The sequence below is a fragment of the Lepidochelys olivacea genome, assembly GCF_965140295.1.
Source record: "Lepidochelys olivacea isolate rLepOli2 genome assembly, chromosome: 6".
NCBI classification, from domain to species: Eukaryota; Metazoa; Chordata; order Testudines; family Cheloniidae; genus Lepidochelys; species Lepidochelys olivacea.
The window spans coordinates 60766409-60789425 of NC_140416.1; the positions used below are offsets into that span (position 1 = coordinate 60766409).

Consider the following 23017-nt stretch of genomic DNA (forward strand, 5'->3'; position numbering starts at 1 on the left):
GAGAGATCACAGATTGCTTGCTTGCATCAATAACTTTGGTGAACACAATCAGTAACTTCCTTTTAGAGCTCCTTCTCCCTAAAAGGCTAGCAGCTCCCTTGCAAGGGGACCCACAAACAACCCCTTGTGAATAAAGTCCATTTAACATGTGTATAGCTTCTCTTCTCTCAGACAGAAGAGTTTGTTTTTCCAGACTAGTTGGGCATTATGTTCTATATATGTATACCTGGATCCCCTAATTTATCTAAGTATTAGAAATATTCATTTTGATACACTTACCTCTCTCACATGGACACTGAGCAAGTCTTAATATTTGTAAAAAGCTTTGAGATCCTTAGATAATAGTGACAGGTTTTGTTACTAATAAGAAGCCATTCAACTCAAAAAACTGTCAGACTCCTCCAAAGTTTCACTTTGGAGATGGGCCACTACCCCATTCCACTCCCTTGCCACCCTCTCCTCTCTGCAAAAAAGGAAAAACAAAATTAGTGTAGAAGATTCAAATTAAAAAGCAGCCTTGCCTCTTCTCCCTGGCACTCCTACATAGAAGAATATGAAGAACCGGTTCAGAGTAAGGTCCAACCACAATTTCTGAATGTGTGTTGAAAATTGTTTGGTCCTGTCTATATTTTAGATTAGTTTTCAGTACCCCCCTGCAACCATTGATGACACCAGTTATCAGCAACTAGTAAGATTTTTTTTTAAGTGTCCACAAGTGGTCTCCTAGTTCAGAGCCCATATAAATGTGAAGGAATGGAGGTGGGGGAAGTGACAGAACTACAAGCATATAGTGCCATTCTCTTTTTGGGCAACTAAAACAGTTTACCACAGTAACACTTCAGCAGTACCAGCCAGTGTCTATTTCTTCTCAGCTCTGGACCCTCTGACCTGCAGCAGAGCTCAAGCGGCTACAAATCTCAGTCTTGGGTTCAAAAGACTATGGTCTGGAGCAAGCCAGACTCTACTGGGAGTTTGAGAACACACACTTCAGTGGGAAAGGGGTGCAGCAGCACAGAGCTCAAACACAGAAGCTTGTTACTAATGGACACAGACTGCATAGTTAACTCAAGTGATCGGTACCCAAGTTAGCCTAGCCCAGGTGTGAGCAGCAACACGGTAAAGCCACACTCAAGTTACTGTGCCCATACGTTGTTGCCATACTCACTCATGTGAGCCATTAGGACTTCTGTGATCAAATCCCATGTTTCTCAGTATTGCAGTAAGCAGAGATTAGCACTTCAGTGGTTTAGCCTGCAGTCAGACTGCAAAGTGGGCCAGTTACCAGCCTGAGCATGAGCAGCACTCCGGCTTTAGCCTATAACCCAGGACAGACCAGCTAGTTCAGGTGTAAAGCACCATCATACTCTGATGAGAGGTTTTTTTGCACATAGACAAAAGCCAGGTCAGAGGCAACATCTGAGTAAGATCCCGAGTCTATTGCAAAGTTAAGACAAGCTCTAAAAAGGCATGGAGGGTGAAGAGAGACGGCAGTACCAACCTCAAAAAGCGTGATGTACCTACCAGGTTGTAGAGTAACAGCCGTGTTAGTCTGTATTCGCAAAAAGAAAAGGAGTACTTGTGGCACCTTAGAGACTAACCAATTTATTTGAGCATGAGCTTTCGTGAGCTACAGCTCACTTCATCGGATGCATGCCGTGGAAACTGCAGCAGACTTTATTTATACACAGAGAATATGAAAGAGTTCCCAGAAGTTACCTACTACAGGACAGGCCTAACAAAGAAAATAACAGAACGCCACTAGCCGTCACCTTCAGCCCCCAACTAAAACCCCTCCAACGCATTATTAAGGATCTACAACCTATCCTAAAGGATGACCCAACACTCTCACAAATCTTGGGAGACAGGACAGTCCTTGCCTACAGACAGCCCCGCAACCTGAAGCAAATACTCACCAACAACCACATACCACACAACAGAACCACTAACCCAGGAACTTATCCTTGCAACAAAGCCCGTTGCCAATTGTGCCCACATATCTATTCAGGGGACACCATCACAGGGCCTAATAACATCAGCCACACTATCAGAGGCTCGTATACCTGCACATCCACCAATGTGATATATGCCATCATGTGCCAGCAATGCCCCTCTGCCATGTACATTGGTCAAACTGGACAGTCTCTACGTAAAAGAATAAATGGACACAAATCAGATGTCAAGAATTATAACATTCATAAACCAGTCGGAGAACACTTCAATCTCTCTGGTCACGCAATCACAGACATGAAGGTTGCTATCTTAAAACAAAAAAACTTCAAATCCAGACTCCAGCGAGAAACTGCTGAATTGGAATTCATTTGCAAATTGGATACTATTAATTTAGGCTTAAATAGAGACTGGGAGTGGCTAAGTCATTATGCAAGGTAGCCTATTTCCTCTTGTTTTTTCCTACCCCCCAGATGTTCTGGTTTAACTTGGATTTAAACTTTGAGAGTGGTCAGTTTGGATGAGCTATTACCAGCAGGAGAGTGAGTTTGTGTGTGTATGGGGATGGGGGGGATGTGAGAAAACCTGGATTTGTGCTGGAAATGGCTCACCTTAATTATGCACATTGTAGGGAGAATGGTCACTTTGGATGAGCTATTACCAGCAGGAGAGTGAGTTTGTGTGTGTGGTTTTTGGGAGGGGGGTGAGAGAACCTGGATTTGTGCAGGAAATGGCCCAACTTTATTATCATGCACATTGTGTAAAGAGTTGTCACTTTGGATGGGCTATCACCAGCAGGAGAGTGAATTTGTGTGGGGGGGTGGAGGGTGAGAAAACCTGGATTTGTGCTGGAAATGGCCCACCTGATGATCACTTTAGATAAGCTATTACCAGCAGGACAGTGGGGTGGGAGGAGGTATTTTTTCATATTCTCTGTGTATAAATAAAGTCTGCTGCAGTTTCCACGGCATGCATCCGATGAAGTGAGCTGTAGCTCACGAAAGCTAATGCTCAAATAAATTGGTTAGTCTCTAAGGTGCCACAAGTACTCCTTTTCTTTCTACCAGGTTGTATCCAGCAGAGACTCTTTGGGTATGTTTACACTGCAGTTATAAGGTGCAATTCCCATCGTGGGTAGACAGATTGGCTCTACCTCAGCTTGAGCTAGCACACTAAAAACAGCAACATGGATGTTACAGCACAGGCTAGCCACTCAAGCTCAGACCATGGGTCTGGTGGGCTTGGACTCACTCAAGCAGCTAGCTAACCCAAGTTGTCACCAGTGTTGCAACATCCACACTACTAAGTGAGGGAGACACAGGCTGTCTACCCAGGCTGGGAATCACACTTCCCAGGTGCAGCACACAGACACACCTAGTGATAAGCATCTTTAGAAATATCTTAGGTAAGTGTGTATGGGTATCTACACCAGCAAATTAGAAAAGTGTTCATCTCAGAAGTACAAATATTTGGCAGCAAATACACTAGCAGTTTGCTGTGCAAATTTTACAGATTTAAAGCAGCACCCCTGCTTTTAAACCACTGGAGCAATGCATTTTTCCAAAAGCTACCACCAAAGATTAGATGTGCATGTAAAACTTTAGGAAAGAGAAATGCTCGGCCCTGAAGAAAACAGGACTCACAGGTCAAGTGGTGGATAAAGTCTGAATGAAATCACAATATCTTCAACAACTGATCCATTTCCAAAACAGTAATTATGCTGAAGGCTTTAACACCCTCAAACATAGAACTACCACCATACAAAAATCCTTATCCTACAAAATCTGGCATAGTACCAAAGATCTCCACAAATTCAATAGGGTTGCACTATCAGTTTCAGTGGTTTGCTGCATTACTTTTCACAGTGGTAAAAAGTGGTCTTCAGACACAATTGGAAATAAACGCGCAAACCTCAATTTAGCATCTAGGCATGTAGGACACTTGTACTGAATTATGCATTGCCAGGAGGAGCCCAGGTGTGGAACAATAGCCAGTAGTGCAGGTTAAGCGTGAGGTGTATCAGTTGAGCTGCATGGCAGCACAGAACTAGAGTAAGAGGATGCTATAACTTAGGTCTGAGATGCATTTGTAGAACTGTGGGAGAGGACTGCAAGTCAGATTTGAGGTGCTTTGGTAGAGCTGTGGTGGCGAGAGTTTACACTGCATTTATTTGTCCTGCCTCTACTAGCTAAGACCAGTAATTTCAACAGGTACAAAATTAGTCAAACACACATCAAAAGGCAAAAATGACAGGAAAGAGGAAATGAGTTGACAAAAATGCTGATGACTAATAGTTGACAAAAATGCATTTTTTTTTGCTGCACACAGCAGCACGACTTTCATTTAGAAAAAAAGGCTGGCAGATGTCCCAACACAAAATAATATATGTAGAGAGAGAGAGAGAGAGAGCGCGCGCGAGCATATAATTTTACTGTACTGAACCAATTAAACAGTTAGTGCTTATACAGAGCCAACCAAAGGGATGTGGTTTCTTGGCCATTTGAAGGGACTTCTGCAATTCCAAAGCTTGTGAATTAGCATTTATTTGTTGGTACCATGTTGTCTGCTCTTGCGATTACTAATTTCTTTCTCCCCATTTGAATACCACAGCTCTTATCACTTGACACTATGGAACATGAGACTGGTGCCACAATATGGTCACAAAGAAGCACTAACAAACCCCCACAGTTCCTTTCCTCAAAATAGGTCCTTTTATGAACAGAGCTCTACTTAAAGCACAGTCATAAAATCAGACTACGTACAGATCTTTTACTTCCATAAGGAATGGAGAGCACATTACAGTTGCTGTTTATTTCAGGCTGTCTAGATCCAGTAGCAATGCTTAACTAACATTCAAACTCATAAGTGCCCTTCCATAATGGAGGTTTATGTCATTCACAGCAAGGGGGGGAAAGAGGGCAGAGGGAGTACTGGAGAGAGCCACTGGAAAATATTATATGAATAAATAGCACCCCATTAATTTTAACTAGGAGAAAAGTCAGTAGAGCCCAGACTACGTTTTTTCCTTAGGAATCAGAATTATTCTTACATCTCACATAATGGATGGGATTCAAAACAAAGGTTCCATAGTAGACTTATTTGCCAGGTGGGAGGGGGAAAATGTCACACTGCATAGCAGAGTGTAGAGGCCTTACACTGGACCCAGCATTGTGGAAGTTAACTCTTCAAGTTTCCATTAGCTCACACCCACACAGGTAGACAGGACTGAGGTAATATAAAAAAACCAATAAGGAGTTAAGGGTTGGATTTTCAGTGGTGCAGGCCACCTGAAGTTCCCATCCATTTCACTTGGTGGTGCTGTTGCTCAACACTTGGAGACGGCAGTTACATTATGCATGTACCATTGTGAAAGCTTGCAGAGAACCAACCAAAGCCAGCCTCAGATAGTGCTTTTCTGGCAAGCTTGTTAAAGAACCAACCTGTATTAACCCAATGTATCTCACATGCACAACTTCCAAAGTCTTTCGCTTCATTCACAGCGGGAACACCTTGACATGTTAACATCCTGACTGTTGGTATGACACAGTGAGAGCTCTTCCCAAAACAATCTTAGTAGCTTAACTAAGCTACTGCTAAGAAGAAACAGTCTGACTTATTACTTTAGTGCCTTAGTATGTACAAATGATACCTGCAAAGGTGCATATCTATAGTCTAATGCCATGTGTGCCAGTTCACTGAAATCCAATGGCTTGTAATAGCAAGGGGTTAAGTGGGTCAAGGAGACTATTATATTCTCCTTGCTCCCACTAATACAGTTAGGATGAGTCCATTCTGTGACTGCAGAGGCTTCTTTACAAGCTGTTCTGCTTTGAGCTACAAAGCCACCTTTCAGTACTTTCTTTGGGGAGACAGGGAGAGAAATGCTCTCTTTTTGACTTTACTGGAGTCCCAGAGACGCACTGAATTTTACCCCATTTTACATTTTCCACATGATAGCCCCCACCTTTCCAGTACATTCAGACAGGAAGGAACATCCTTCGAGTCCAAAGGATCTGCTCTTTAATTGATGGGAAGGCAATCCCTACCTACAGGGCTGGAACTTGCTTCCTGGGCTTGGAGTATGAGAGAGGCAGTAAGACCAGGCTCCAAATCAAGATGCAAATGTGGATGAGATTCATTAAGCCAGCCCTCTTAGTTTTAGTAAATTCTGTATGAATAGTAGTGCATCTTAGGCTCAGTTAAATTTTAGACAATTTATGCAAATAGCTTTCTTATCTGAAGGGGCAAGATATTGGAGGACTGTTCTCTTAGCTGAGGAAAGAAGTTCTACAAGGCAACTAAGAGCTGATTTGATTTTAGGAGTTGCTTGTTTTGTTTTTAAAGTGATGGTGAAAGCTACTGTCTTAACCTGGACACCCACCTACTTGAAAGCAGACTGACTTATGTGACAAGAGCTAGAAGTCATAGTACAGCCATCAGATGGTAACTTTTGGTCACTACAAACCTTAGTTGGATTTGAACCAGTCTCTTATAGGTGAGGAGTTCCGTATCTCACTACCAATCCCCTAAGGAAACTACTCAGTTTCTCCCCCTTTCACTCAACCAAACAAGACACTTGTTCCTGGGCAGGATTTAACACCTTCACCCTTCAAGAACGAGGCATAGGGGTGCAAACACACCATCCTCATCATGAACAGCAGTCACAAAGCACTATTGGGAGTTCATGGGAATGTTTTGTTTGCTGACCATTTCAAAAGTGGAAGATGGCCAAAAACAAGAGGTGCCTAAATTCATTCTGATCTCAAGTGATTTCCAGATTAGTTGACATAGGTAAGAATAAACCTCATCTGACTTTACTAAAGGGAGAGAACTGAGATGGAGAAAGAGACAGTATATCCTTTAACAGGTTCCAGATTAAGAAAAAAAAAGTGGAAAACTTGAGAACTTAAAAATACTGTGTAATTAGACATGTCAAAAGGAGAAAATATTTAATCTGCCTTATTTACTTACCCCAGGCAGTTCTGTACTATACACTTCATTCTTGTAAGCAAAGACAATTTTTAAGACACACACAAACATGTTTTTTGGGTACACAATATGGATTCTAGACACCATCTAGTGGCACAAAAGCCTTATGACACCTCAGTCTGAATAGTCATCCTCCTCAAGGATTTGCAAAAGCAGTGTAGCATATTCCCTACAGTGCTCACTAAACATGGTACTAAGGTATTATTAAAGAAAGAAGGAAAATAAGTAAGGCCCATATGATTTTGGAGATCTGTTTCTTTTGACAAAACAACCATATGCCCCAGCTAGGGTTCATAAAACACAAACAGCGCTGTATCAGCACTTCACATGTTGGCACACAGGGGCCAAAGCACTATACTCAAGACTCCCAAAATATCAATGCAACAGAAAAATGCACTTGCTGTGTTGAATCAGTTTGGCAACAGAAAAACAGTTAATTGACTTGGCTTGTATTTACAGATTAGCTCTTTCTATTGGTCAGTCTCTCATACAAGATGTAACCTGGGACTCATTTAGTCAGTACATGATCGAATTTAAGACTTGACCAATGAAACTTTTGAGTCCTATCTCAATCCTGTGTAATTGTCCCTATTTTTCCCCACATATTTAGAGGAAAGTTTGGCTTTTCATTTTATCACTACACTGCAATAGTTAGAAAGCTGCTATTGTCTTCTGCTAATCGGAAGGCTGATCCATTTCAAAGCCCGGGACAAGTTGTACTCATACAGTAGGAACAGAAATTGAAAAATATTTCACAGTTTTTATGGTTAAGTTAGAAGGGGTGAGGAGTGCTGCTTCTTGTAGTGTCATGGTTGCTAATCTCTAGTGGTTGACGAACAGAAGGTATAAAAGCCTCATTACTGATAGAAATTCTCCTTAGCGCAAATGGCAAAGACTTTTGTATTTTGGAACAAAATAACCTGAAATTATAACCCAGCTAATTCATAGGGTATAAGGCTAGAATTAGGGTATCATCTAGGCTGACCTCTTGCATAATACAGATCATAGAACTTTCCCAAAATAATTCCTGTTTGAACTTGAGCATATATTTTTAAATCACCAGATACAGGGAAGCCACCACCACAAAGTTGTTCCAATGGTTAGTGGTCCTCACGGTTAAAAAAATTACGCCTTATTTCCAGTCTGAAATTGTCTAGCTTCAACTTCTAGCCATTGGACCTTGTTATACTTTTATCTGCTAGACCTTCAAATTTTTGTTCCCCCTGTAAGTACTTATAGACTGTGATCAAGTCATCCCTCAATCTTCTCTGTAAGCTAAACAGATGGAGCTCTTTGAGTATCACTATAAGGCAGGTGTTTCAATCCTTTCAACATTCTCATGGCTCTTCCCTGAACCTTCTCCAATTTATCAACAGCCTTCTTGAATTGTTGACACCAAAACTGGTTGCAGTATTCCAGTAGCAGTGCATTAACGAGACACACAGGAGGTAATGTAACCACCCTATTCCTTCCACTTTTCCCCTGTTTCTACCTCCAAAGATCACATTAGCCCTTTTGGCCACAGCATCACACTGACTTCATGTTCAGTGGATTGAAGAAATCTTCGGGGGGGGGGGTGGGGGGGGAGGAGATGGTGGATAGAGTCACTGCTTCCCAGGATAGAGTCCCCCACCCTCTATGGCCTACATTCTTTGTTCCTAGATATATAAGTTCACAGTTTATTTTGACCCCTTCTCACCATCCCAGCCAGCTTGGGGGTGGGAGTTGCTATATCACACAACATCCTCCAGTGTATACAACTACAACAGCTGAGGCATACTTCTGAAACTACACAAAAGCCTTGTCTAGACTAGAGCTTAAAGAGGTGATGTTAAGGCGGTTAGCAAGTTAGCCAACACAGCTGAAGAGTCTAGTGTAGACAAGGCATCCAGCCTTTAACTCATTGAGTTGCTTTAACTTGACCAGTTTAACACGTTCTAAAGCAGGAGTGGGCAAACTTTTTGGCCTGAGGACCACATTGGGGTTCCAAAACTGTACGGAGGGCTGGGTAGGGAAGGCTGTGCCTCCCCAAACCCTAACCCTATCCGCCCCGTCTCACTTCCCATCCCCAACTGCCCCCTCAGAACTCCCAACCCATCCAACCCTCCCTACTCCTTGTCCCCTGACCACCTCCTCCTGGGACCCCCTGCCCCTAACTGCCCCCCTAGGACTCCACCCCCTATCCAACCCCCTCTGCTCCCTGACTGCCCCGACCCCTATCCACACCCCCGCCCCCTGAGAGGCCCCCCTCTAAAGCCCCTTTCAGAATGCTGCCCTGTGAACATGGGCGGAGGACTCAGGAGGAACAGGGGCAGCTGTGCAGCCAGAGAGAAGCAGCGGTTTCCCCTTCAAAGTGCCGCTTCTCTCCAGACAGCTGCGTGGCCGCCCGGTGTTCCTCCTGAGTCCTCCGCCTGCGTTTGCCACGCTCTGGCCACCTGCACCGCCCGCCTGCTCCCTTGTGGCTGCAGGTGAGCCTCCCTTCCTGCTCTCCCCTGCTCCTGCAGTGCAGCCCCCTCCCGCGCTGGCAGCATGGCGAGCTGAGGCTGCGGGAGAGGCGGGGCAGTGGACTAGCCTCCCTGGCCGGAAGCTCAAGGCCCGGGCAGGACTGTCCTGCAGGCCACAGTTTGCCCACCTTTGTTCTAAAGGCAGAGTACCTTGTCTACACACTACTCTTCAAATATGTAAGTCTTTGCCAACATATTCCAGTCCAGTCAAGGCCTCAGCGGCCTAATCCTGCAGCCCTTAGACAGTGAAAAAACTCACTGAAGTCAATTATGGGACTTTTTCTTGAGTAAGAGATGCAGAATCTTGCCCTAAATGAGGATTTCATGTGTCTGAGATTCAACTTCTCCCTGCAAAGTTTATTATTTTGTTCAAAAATAAACCTGTTAAATCCAGAACAATATAAATAGCAGCCAAAAGACAGAACACACTCTGATTGGTAACTCTTTTTAAGGTGACAATTGTAGGTATCAGCAAGAACAAAGCTATACAAGTATGGATTAAATTAGTGTGCTCTGAAATAAAGGCAAAAGTTGGTTATTCCTCCCTTCCCTGCCACCCTCCGCCCCCGAACTCTCCATTCTGCAGTAAGTTACATATTACTAAGGCTAAGCAATGGGGCAGAACAGTGTCTTAAGATTGGAGTTCTTAGTTATTCTGCAAGTCGGTGACAGAAGCAGCAGGCTCTGAGGGGAAAAAAATCACTACTGACTACTTAGAGACCAACACAGAGACCTGTCAGGATGGAAATAAAGGTCTAAATGTGGTAACAGAAAAGTATAAACTGGTCAGCAAGAGAGTGCTGTTATGGCCAGAAAAAAGTTGGTATCATTTTATGCATGTACTATCTTACATATATTTATTCAAGATCATTTCTACTACCTTTAATGACAATAATTTTGGCTACTTTCTAGTCATGCTAGCCCAGCACAGCCCATCCAGCTATTTGGGAGAGCACATTTCACTCTATTCTGGCTCATCTAGGAGTTTGGTAACTAAGGGCTTATTTATATGGGGCAATTTTCTGGCATAACTATACTGCTATAACTCCCCATGTGGACACTTATTCTGGAATAGAGAGCTGTGTCATGACATAAATTAAACTATAAAAAGGCACTCATTCTACAATAAAACTGTCCATACTGAGAGTTATAGCAGTAGAGTTATGCCAGTAAATTTCCCTAAGTAGACAAGCCCTGAGTTGCAACCATGGAAGCTTTATTACCACAGATAGGGGTGAGCCAGAAACAAAGAGCCCAGATTGTTTATCTTTTTACAAGCAAAAAAAGATATTTTATAGTATTGACAAAGGAAAAAAACTGAGCTGGGAACCTGACTGTATCAGTGAAACCGGGACACAGAATTCTACAATTAAACTGTTAGTAATTATTTAGGGCTTGTCTAAACAAAAATAGTGCACTGCAACCTGGAATGTAAACATAGTACACAGCAGGCCAGTGGGAGCTGCGATCGGCTGAACCTGCGGATGCAGCAGGTAAACAAACCGGTCTGGCCCGCCAGGGGCTTTCCCTGAACAAGCGGCGGAGCGGCTTTGAGAACCACTGTCTTAACATGTTTAAATGAGTTTTCTATAAAAGCCAGTCCTAATCTAACTCCATTAGATGAAGATTGTTACTTATCCACTGGTAGGGCAGACCAAATACAAGTGTGCTGTTGTCAGAATAAAATTGTAAATCTGGGGCTATGGGCAGTGTAAATCACTGTAAATTCATTGTCTTGGAATTCTCTCTTTTCATTTATCTGCACATGCCAATTTTCTTTACTCTCCCTGTAATGACATTTGCGTATTTCCAATTACAAAACAAGAAAAAACAAAAAGGGAAATTTTGTACTTGAACTGCTCAAAAGAATTCTCAGACTATGATAATCAAGAGAAAATTAAATTTAGTTCTAAAGTTAAATTTGTAAAAGGGGAGAAAAAGCAACTCCACAGAAAAAGCCTAAGTGCACATACCACACTCAGATGTTGCACATTAGGGATGTCCCTCACTTAAAAAGGAAGTATATCTCCCCTCATACTGTAATCTTATGATCTCATTTTTAAATTGTAAATTTTTGCCAGAAATGCAGAATAATGAAGTTGAATGAGACAATGGAAGTCTGGTATCCATAGGACTTTTTGAATATCTAAAACTCTTGGGTAACAGAGTCGCTGCTGGGTCAGTTCACCCAAGGCACAGACTTTGAAGACTGATGGCTTTTTCTCCTGTTACTCAAAAACAGCTAGCTTCCACTAAGGTTGCACACTCTACTAGTATTTCAGTGCATCAGTGCAGGGTGTAAAGTTAAGACGCAGTGATAATAGCCTGGTGAGCCTTGCAGCTTTCCAAAACTCCTGGGGAGATGAAGCTCCATTATGAATAAAAGGAGTTTTCGTATAAAATCAAGGTTCTAATATATACACTGAAAAAATTAACCCTCCATTATTGCAAAACTTCATGCCCCCAATTTTTTTTTTATTGTGCCCCTCATTCAGGTCCTTTTTCACCACCCCACAGTTGGACCACAGCTAGTTGAATGGCATGCCAGCACCTACGAAAAGAAGATTAGACAACATAAAACTCTATGAGAATAAAGATAGCCAGCTCTTACCTCTGTGGTTTGCGAATATCCCAGAGTCCCACACCCTCTTTAGAGTTGGCAGTAGCCAGTAGTCTGGGTTCTACTGGATTAAACATCACACTATGAAAGGCTGATGGGTAGTTTGCCAAGCAGAAGGGCTCTGTTGAAAAAAAAAAAAAAAATGAAGATTTCAGACATAAGAACAAACAGTGCATGCAATTGTTCTGATGCAATGATTTTGCAACTCACTATGCCATTTCCATATAGTGATCTGAAAATACAGATTTTCCTGCAGATTCTTAAGTTAAACACATTCCAAACAATGTAACTGATGTTTTGAAATCTACCCACATATATCATCTTTGCCCAGTGTGGAAAAATCCCATATATGGGACTTTAAGAAAATTCTCCACATAGAAGCTTAACAGAAGAGTTTAAGGCCATGACATTATACAGATCCAAAATGTCAATCTCATTAAGAGGGAAGGCAAAAGCTGATCAGAGGAATGAATTCCTTAGTCAGTAGGTTCTTAAATCAGAGGTTCTCAAAGTTTCATAGTGCAAACCACATATTTACTGAAGGAATACATTTAATGGAGCCCTCCCCATTCATACAAGGCAGCAGCAGTACTTGCTTACATGGAAAAGTAACATTACTTAATGAAACTTAGCAGCTAAAAACAAGGGGGAAGAGTCAGAACCATGTGAGAAGCCATCTCTCCACAGATCACTAGCTCGTATTCTGCAGATCACAAATGCTCTAAAGATCAGTGTCAGAGAATCACTGGCTTTGGTCACTTATTTTTAATTCTAAGTATTATTCAATAGTTTTGTGATTCACAGAGATGTGCTGAAGTTCAGAGGAAACATACCTGGTACACATAACATCACATGTAGGTAAATTACTTGGTTAAGTAGGTTTAAGCTTCCAATAGGATAATTTGCATCAGCTTTTTATTCAGTGGACATGAAAAAATTAGTGTTAGTTACACCAATTTTATGTTCTGTGGTGACCGCAATCAGCCCTGGCTGAATATGGGCACAACTCTTGTTAAAAATCAGCACTAAAGAGTCTCAGCAACTCTGGAAGTCAGGTCACTTGTATTGGGTTTTTAACATTAAGCACTCAAGTTTGAAAAAGTGTTAGCAAAAGTTCGTACTGCCCAGCGGAAGTAGTGTCACTAGGACTCCATGGTAATACAAGAGGACTCTACTTACATTTATTTTTGTAATCACTACCTTCAAGTCTTATATACAGAACAACAAAATAAAACCAAATAAAAATACATAACTTTTTAAAGAGAAAGACATGCAACTAACGAGACATGTGCCAGCCATCATCTCCATTCTTCTACTTCTATATTATATGCTTTTCTGCCACTTTTTTTGACTCAACTCTACAGAGTAAGGACCTTTTCCTTAAGTGTCCGTATAGTGCCTGCTACAAATGTGGCACCTATCCAGTTTGAGACCTCTAAGCAGTGAAGCATTTAAAAGAAACACGAGGATCTGCTAACCAATTTAAAGAGGAGCTACTCTACCATTAGAAATCACTGGAAATGGAAGTTGTTTTAAACTGACTGACCCACATTTGCAAGCATCCAACATTTTTGAGATCTATAAATATATCAGGGCAATTTTCGAGAGAGAGGGTGTGGTTTTTCTTTTTAAAAAGAAGTTTCAAGATCTATTGATTAGAGAGATCGCCTGGACATCATAACGTCTCAAACCTAGTGATCAGTTTATCCCTGTGATTTCCTCCCAAATGATCCCATTTTTCAGTCTACCCTATAGCTACCGAGGACTGGTTTTTGGTGCTCGTGAAATTGACTTCCTTTTTGGGAATACTTTTAACCAATTTGCAGCCTGAGAGGGGTCAAAGGTTGCCATTGATGGCACATGTCAAATGCCTGCAGCTGAGCCAAGTACCACCATGGAACAGCTAGTGTGACCTCTAGCTATGAAGGGGAAAAGGCGAATAGAAGGAAAATTCACCAAGCACAGGATAGATAAAGGGACCCAGTGTTTTAATAGAGACTGCCTTTGTAGCTTTGGTCAAGTCTCGGCCTCCAGCTGATCTCAATTTTACAGACAGGGAAATGTTTCTATTTTATAGTGCTGTTCTGGTGATTAAAGTTTATGAAAAGCTATTACAAGTGCTTAAAATTTATTGGAAGGCACACACAACCCTCCAGTGACTGCAGGCCTAACAGCTCCTAAAGCGGAGGTCTAGAGAGTTGTCCCTTAAAAATGCACTGACAGGTAGGCATGGGCCCCAACATGAGCAGCAGGTCTGCATTTCTCCCTCCCATTTTTAGTGTTAAAATTTGGAGTGCCCAAGGCTGTCCTATGAGTAGTGGTATGATCAGAATTATGTTGACAGAGAAAAGAGAGGCAAAGAAAAGAGGGGCAAACATTTGTTTGGCAAGCCCACCCAAAAGCACTAAGGCTGGCTGTAGTCAACAGGCAGTTTCAAAAGCAGAGTAATGGTAAAGCTGATCCTTTCAGTTTACATCATCAAATTGGGTTCCTGCTGGGACATAAATGCTGTATCATTAAAATGGCAGCCCTCATTGAGAAACAGACCCCATTCAGTGAATGGAGATACTGGAACAGTTACAGATTGCCAAATGAAGGGTTTTTTTATTTAGTAAATATTCACTTGCTTATATAAAGCCTGCTGCAGTTTCCACAATATGCATCTGAGGAAGTGAGCTGTAGCTCACGAAAGCTTATGCTCTAATAAATTGGTTAGTCTCTAAGGTGCCACAAGTCCTCCTTTTCTTTTTTCACTTGGCCGAGTTACTGTAACTAAATCGCTGGAGTTTCACCTGCATTAAAGACATACTACAGTACTGTACTTCGAAAGGTAACTTTTCTCCTAACTTACAAGAGTCTGACAACTTGTTTAATTAAAAACAGATTTCACATCCAAAATTAGTCAATTTAATGAATAAGGGATTTAATTTGGTTATTGCTTTATTTCACACTTGCAGCTCTCACACATACCAATACAAAAAGGTTTGTTTCTTACAAGACAAGTTCAATACCATCCCTTCCAAAACTTGAGAAAACAAGTTTTTAAAGGGAAAGGCTATGCAAGAGATTGAGGGCTTGGGGAAACCGAATTCCACTCTACCACTGTTAGTTAAAATAGAATATTTAATAGCAGCTTCTATATGAGATTTGATATTTTAAAGGAGTTTGCCAGGATTTTGACCCTGAATACATTTACTAGTAGGCATAGTGCTCACTACCACAAATAGTCCCATTGAAGTCCTTGAAGTTATTTATCGTGATGAGCACTACGTCTTGTAGCAAAATGATTGAAGGCTTGGGACTTAAATGCTCAACAGGAGCCTCCATACATGTTTGTTTCTATTTAATCACTAGAAAACATGCAGATTTTATAGTGAAACCCAATAACCCTTGGACAAAAAGCCATCCTTATCAACCAACCTCTTAAGAGGCTGCCCCAGAACAATCTCAAATGTATTGAGTGCAATCCTGCTCCTCGTTGGTTATAAGGCCATTTCTTAAATGAGCCCTGGTCTACACTAGGAGTTTAGGTCGAATTTAGCAGTATTAAATCGATGTAAACCTGCACCCGTCCACACGATGAAGCCCTTTTTTCCCCAACTTAAAGGGCTCTTAAATCGATTTCCTCAGTCCACCTCTGACAAGTGGATTAGCGCTTAAACCGGCCTTGCCGGGTCAAATTTGGGGTACTGTGGACGCAATTAGACAGTATTGGCCTCCGGGAGCTATCCCAGAGTGCTCTATTGTGACCGCTCTGGACAGCACTCTCAACTCAGATGCACTGGTCAGGTAGACAGGAAAAGGCCCTCAAACTTTTGAATTTGAATTTCCTGTTTGCATGGTCACCTGCAGCTTGCCACGCTGGCCAGAGCTCATTAGCAGAGGTGACCATGATGGAGTCCCAGAATCGCAAAAGAGCTCCAGCATGGACCAAGCGGAGGCAAGCCTACCAGAAAACCAGAGAGGCAAACGGCCGGTCCGGGTCAGAGCCCCAAACATGCCGCTTCTATGATGAGCTGCATGCCATTTTAGGGGGTTCAGCCACCACTACCCCAGCCGTGTTGTTTGACTCCTTCAATGGAGATGGAGGCAACACAGAAGCAGGTTTTGGGGACGAGGAAGATGATGATGATGAAGCTATAAATAGCTCACAGCAAGCAAGCGAAGAAACCAGTTTTCCCGACAGCCAGGAACTGTTTCTCACCCTGGACCTGGAGGCAGTCCCCCCCGAACCCACCAGGTGGAGAAGGGACCTCTGGTGAGTGTACCTTTTAAAATACTATACATGGTTTAAAAGCAAGCATGTTTAATGATTAATTTGCCCTGGCATTTGTGGCTCTCCTGGATGTACTCCCAAAGCCTTTGCAAAAGGTTTCTGGGGAGGGCAGCCTTATTCCACCCACCATGGTAGGACACTTTACTACTCCAGGCCAGTAGCACGTACTCAGGAATCATTGTAGAACAAAGCATTGCAGTGTATGTTTGCTGGCATTCAAACAACATCCGTTCTTTATCTCTCTGTGTTATCCTCAGGAGAGTGATATCATTCATAGTCAGCTGGTTGAAATAGGGTGCTTTTCTTAAGGGAACATTCAGAGGTGCCAATTTCTGCTGGGTTGTTTGCCTGTGGCTGAACAGAAATGTTCCCCGCTGTTAGCCATGGGGAGGGGTGTGTGTGAGGGGCTAGCCATGTGGTGGGGGGAGGCAAAATGCGACCTTGGAACGAAAGCACATGTACTGTGTATGTTAACGTTAACAGCAAGGTTTACCGTAAAAGAGTGTAGCCATTGTTCTAGAAAATGTGTCTTTTTAAATATCACTGCCTCTTTTTCCCTCAACCAGCTGCATGTGTTTCAATGATCACAGGATCTTCTCCTTCCCAGAGGCTAGTGAAGATTAGAAGGCAAAAAAAAAAAAAACAACGCACTTGTGATGAAATGTTCTCTGAGCTCATGCTGTCCTCCCACACTGACATAGCACAGACGAATGCGTAGAGGCAGACAATGTCAGAGAGCAGGAAAGCACAATAAGACCGGGAGGAGAGGTGGCGGGCTGAAGAGAGTAAGTGGCGGGCTTAAGAGAGGGCTGAAGCTGAAAGGTGGCGGCAGTGTGATGAGAGGAGGCAGGATTCAATGCTGAGGCTGCTGGAGGATCAAACCAATATGCTCCAGCATATGGCTGAGCTACAGGAAAGGCAGCAGGAGCACAGACCGCCGCTACAGCCCCTGTGTAACCAACCGCCCTCCTCCCCAAGTTCCATAGCCTCCTCACCCAGATGCCCAAGAATGTGGTGGGGGGGGGGCCTCTGGCCACCCGACCCCAGAAGATTGCCCAAGCAAGAGAAGGCTGGCATTCAATAAGTTTTAAAGTGCTGTGTGGCCTTGTCCTTCCCTCCTCCACCACCCTACCTGGTGCTTCCCTCCTCCACCACCCCTCCTGGGCTAGCTTGGCAGTTAGCCCCTATTTGTGTGATGAGTAAATAAAGAATGCATGAATGTGAAGCAACAATAACTTTATTGCCTCTGCAAGCAGTGATCGAAGGGGGGAGGGTAGGGGAGGGTGCTTAGCTTACAGGAAAGCAGACTGAACCGGGGGGGTGGGGGTGGGGGGGGTGTTCCATCAAGGAGAAACAAACAGAACTGTCACACTGTAGCCTGGCCACTCATGAAACTGGTTTTCAAAGCTTCTCTGATGCGCACCACGCCCTCCTGTGCTCTTCTAACCGCCCTGGTGTCTGGCTGTGCGAAACCAGCAGCCAGGCGATTTGCCTCAACCTCTCACCGCCCCATAAACATCTCCCCCTTACTCTCACAGATATTGTGGAGCACACAGCAAGCAGTAATAACAGTGGGAATATTGGTTTCGCTGAGGTCTAACCGAGTCGGTATAAAAGCCAGCGTGCTTTTAAACGTCCAAATGCACATTCTACCACCATTCTGCACTTGCTCAGCCTATAGTTGAACAGCTCCTGACTACTGTCCAGGCTGCTTGTGTATGGCTTTATGAGCCATGGCATTAAGGGGTAGGCTGGGTCCCCAAGGATACATATAGGCATTTCAACGTCCCCAATGGTTATTTTCTGGTCTGGGAATAAAGTCCCTTCTTGCAGCTTTTGAAACAGACCAGAGTTCCTGAAGATGCGAGCGTCATGTACCTTTCCCGGCCATCCCACGTTGATGTTGGTGAGACGTCCCTTGTGATCCACCAGTGCTTGCAGCACTATTGAAAAGTACCCCTTGCGGTTTATGTACTCGCCGGCTTGGTGCTCCGGTGCCAAGATAGGGATATGGGTTCCGTCTATGGCCCCACCACAGTTAGGGAATCCCATTGCAGCAAAGCCATCCACTATGACAAGCACATTTCCCAGGGTCACTACCCTTGATTGCGTTGGCTACTTGCATCACAGTAGCCCCCACAGTAGATTTGCCCACTCCAAATTGATTCCCGACTGACCGGTAGCTGTCTGGTGTTGCAAGCTTCCACAGGGCTATTGCCACTCGCTTCTCAACTGTGAGGGCTGCTCTCATCTTGGTATTCATGCGCCTCAGGGCAGGGGAAAGCAAGTCACAAAGTTCCCTGAAAGTGCCCTTACGCATGTGAAAGTTTCGCAAGCACTGGGAATCGTCCCAGACCTGCAACACTATGCGGTCCCACCAGTCTGTGCTTGTTTCCCGAGCCCAGAATCGGGGTTCCACTGCATGAACCTGCCCCATTAGCACCATGATGCCCACATTGCCAGGGCCCATGCTTTGAGAGAAGTCTGTGTCCATGTCCTCATCACTCACGTCACCGCGCTGACATCGCCTACTCGCCCGGTATTGCTTTGCCAGGTTCTGGTGCCGCATATACTGCTGGATAACGCACGTGGTGTTTAATGTGCTCCTAACTGCCAAAGTGATCTGAGCGGGCTCCATGGTTGCCGTGGTATGGCGTCTGCACAGAAAAAAGGCACGGAACGACTGTCTGCCATTGCCCTGACGGAGGGAGGGGCAACTGACGACATGGCTTACAGGGTTGGCTTACAGGGAATTAAAATCAACAAAGAGGGTGGCTTTGTGAGAAACTGAATTGCCCCCTCAAGGATAGAACTCAAAACTGGGTTTAGCAGGCCATTGATTTCACAGAGGAAGGAGGGAGGGAGGAGAAAATGAATACAAAACAAATCTGGTCTATTTCTTGTTTTGAGCAACTTCATCTATCTTTATACATCTTGCTGGCAGCAGACTGTGCAGTATGACGACTAGCCATCATCATCTCCTGGGTGCTTGGCAGAAGACGGTGCAGTATGACGATTAGCCATCATTTTCTGCTGGCTGGAGGTTAAAAGACAGCGCACTGCCAGTAGGACTGAATCGCCACGAGACAAAACAAGTGAAATGACCTGGCTGAGTCACTCCCATGTTTGTCCAGGCGCCCGGTTAAAAGAGCACCCAGGACTACGCCGATGACGGCTACCAGTCGTACTGCACTGTCTGCTGCCAAAAGGCAATTAACTGCTGCTGTGTAGCAATGCAGTACCACATCTGCCAGCACCCAGGAGACATACGGTGACAGTTAGCTGAGCGGGCTCCATGCTTGCTGTGGTATGGCGCCTGCACAGGTAACTCAAGAAAAAAGGTGCAAAACAATTGTCTGCCCTTGCTTTCACGGAGGGAGGGGAGAGAGGGAACGGGGGCCTGACGATATGTACCCAGAACCACCCGCGACAATGTTTTAATCCCATCAGGCACTGGGATTTCTATGCAGAATTCAAATGGGCGGCGGAGACTGCGGGAACTGTGAGATAGCCACCCACAGTGCAACGCTCCGGAAGTCGACGGTTGCCTCAGTACTGTGGACACACTCCGCCGACTACATGCACTTAGAGCACTTGTGTGGGGACACACGCAACTGACTGTATAAAACCGCTTTCTACAAAACCGACTTCTAGAAATTTGACCTAATTTCGTAGTGTAGACATACCCTGAGTGTCAGTAACAGGTACAGCTGAAGCAGTGACAAATCTGGAATTGCAAGTACAAATGATTTCAGAAGCCTTAGTTAAACCTGAGATTAGCCACATGATGCTAAATACAGTTTCGTCCTTTGCACACTTGCACTTAAACTGTGCTCAGCTCTACCTGTTGCTAACACCCGTTGTCAGCAACAGGTAGTTTTCCCAAGGCTTTACAATCTAACTGCTCAGAAAGAGACATTAAAGGAGGGTGGGTTTTGTTGTTGCTTTTTGTTTGGTTGGTTTAAGGAAAAAAAAACCTATTCAGAGACCTACCTGTTTAGTTAGGTGTTCACTCAATATGGTGTATTTTAATAAACCTAAATTGTGTACTTACACTATCAAGTAGTTTAGGTCAAAAACTGAGGATTTAAAAAAAAAATTAAAAAAAAGTTTTGCATAGGGCTGTCAATCGCAGTTACCTCATGCGATTAACTAAAAAAAATTAAATCGGGATTAAAAATATTAATCACAGTTTTAATCACATTGTTAAATAATACAATACCAATTGAAATTTATTAAATATTTTTGGATGTTCTTCTACATTTTCAAATATATTGATTTCTATTACAACACAATACAAAGTAGAAAAGTGGTCACTTTATATTATTTTTTATTACAAATATTTTCATTGTAAAAACAAAATAGTATTTTTCAATTCACCTCATACAAATACTGTAGTGCAATCTCTTTATTGTGAAAGTGTAACTTACAAATGTAGATTTTTTTTTTGTTACATAACTGCACTCAAAAACAACAAAGTCCACTCAGTCCTACTTCTTGTTCAGCCAATCGCTGAGACAAAAAAGTTTGTTTACATTTACGGAAGATATTGTTGGCTGCTTCCTTTGTATTTATGTTCCAGATATGCTAAACATTCGTATGCCCCTTTATTCTTCGGACACCATTCCAGAGGACATACTTCCATGCTGATAATGCTCATTAAAAAAAAATAATGTGCTAATTAAATTTGTGACTGAGGGGAGAATTCTATGTCTCCTGTTCGGTTTTACCCACATTCTGCCATATATTTCGTGTTATAGCAGTCTCGGATGATGACCCAGCAAATGTTCGTTTTAAGAAAACTTTTACTGCAGATTTGACAAAAACGCAAAGAAGGTAGCAATGTGAGATTTTTAAAAACAGCTACAGCACTCAACCCGGGGTTTAAGAATCTGAAGTGCTGTCCAAAATCTGAGAGGGACAAGGTGTGGAGCATGCTTTCAGAAGTCTTAAAAGAGCAACACTTAAATGTGGAAACTACAGAACCCAAAACCACCAAAAACGGAAAAGAAAGGAAAAAAACAAAAAACTAAAACCTCATTTACTTTCTGTTGGTGGCATCTGACTCAGATGATGAAAATGAACATGTGTCAGTCCACTTTTCTTTGGATAGTTATCAAGCAAACCCATTAACAGCATGGAGGCATGAAGGGACATGTGAATCTTTAGAGCCTCTGGCACGTAAATATCTTGCGATGCTGGCTTCAACAGTGTCATACGAACCTGTTCTCACTTTCAGGTGACCTTGTAAACAAGAAGCAGGCAGCATTATCTCCTGCAAATTGTACCCAAACTTGTTTGTCTGAGCGATTGGCTGAAGTAGGACTGTGTGGGCTTGTAGGCTCTAAAGCACTGTTTTATGTTTCCAAAAAGAAAAGGAGTACTTGTGGCACCTTAGAGACTAACCAATTTATTTGAGCATGAGCTTTCGTGAGCTCATGCTCAAATAAATTGGTTAGTCTCTAAGGTGCCACAAGTACTCCTTTTCTTTTTGCGAATACAGACTAACACGGCTGTTACTCTGAAACCTGTTTTATGTTGAATGCAGTTATATTTTTGTACATAATTCTACATTTGTAAATTCAACTTTCATGATAAAGAGACTCTACTACAGTACTTGTATTAGGTGAATTGGAAAAAATACTATTTCTTTTGTTTTTTACAATGCAAATATTTGTAATAAAAATATAAAGTGAGCACTGTATATTTTGTATTCCGTGTTGTAATTGAAAAAACATCCAAAAAAATGGTATTCTGTTACTATTTAACAGCATGATTAATCGAGATTAAATTTTTTTAATCGCTTGACAACCCTCGTTTTGCAAAACCCAAAATGCAGTAGAAATATTTTAATCAAACTTCACTTTTTCCCCTCCCTTGGACAACATACAAAGGCAGCTTGAAAACTGAACCAAGCCTGGAACGAAATGTTAGATTTCACCACTAACCAAGCTGTATAGATAGAGCACTCAGCATACACGTCACAGACTATTTTATATTTGTGTTTGAATAGAGACTGACAAGTTTCCAAGAAGGATGCTGGCCAGTTCCAGGTTCTCTTTCTGTACTACAGAATGTACCACCACTGGACATCATAGCTACCTGAGAATTTTTGTTGTAACACACAAACAGTGGGGTTCAGAAAAGTTGTGGGTTTATTTTAATTAGAGCATGGTTTATTTTTATTGTAAAGAAAGAAAGAAGAAGGAAGAAGAAAGAAAGAAACCCTGTTAAAAAAAACTACTACATTAAGGCACTTCGTTTCCATATACCGAAAAGAACAAATTTCTCCAGTCAACTAAAAAATGTCTTTGCCTTCTGTCACATTAATTTCATAGATCACGAAAAAACCTGAACACAAAGTAAACTCTCGTCCTCATCACACTGAATAAAGTGTAAATACAGAAGCTGTAAATACAGAAGCAGAGAATTTTACATGAGCCAAATTAATGATTCAGTAACCTCAAAGGTAAACTTTTAGTTCACGTTGCATACAGAAACTGGACTTATTATAAGTACTTCTAATGGGCTTTCATGTCTAGTTCAAGGACTCAGTTCATTCTAGGGCCTGAAAATGCAGGCCAGAGGGGTAGTGCCTGCAACCCTGCTAGTCACAGACAGCTGCACTAACCCCAGAAGTGGGCGGCACTGACATGTTAATGGGCAGGGTCAGGACTCCTA

At 42.8% G+C, this 23017-nt stretch overlaps 1 protein-coding gene across 1 annotated transcript in view; it reads right to left on the bottom strand.

Moving 5' to 3' along the window:
* DCAF5 (DDB1 and CUL4 associated factor 5) overlaps positions 1 to 23017 on the bottom strand; it is a 109535-nt gene that overhangs the window by 58105 nt on the left and 28413 nt on the right. Inside the window, exon 5 of the mRNA XM_084630267.1 lies at positions 12052 to 12181. Within this exon, the coding sequence (XP_084486393.1) occupies positions 12052 to 12181 (130 nt within the window). The remainder of the gene's footprint in view (positions 1 to 12051; positions 12182 to 23017) is intronic.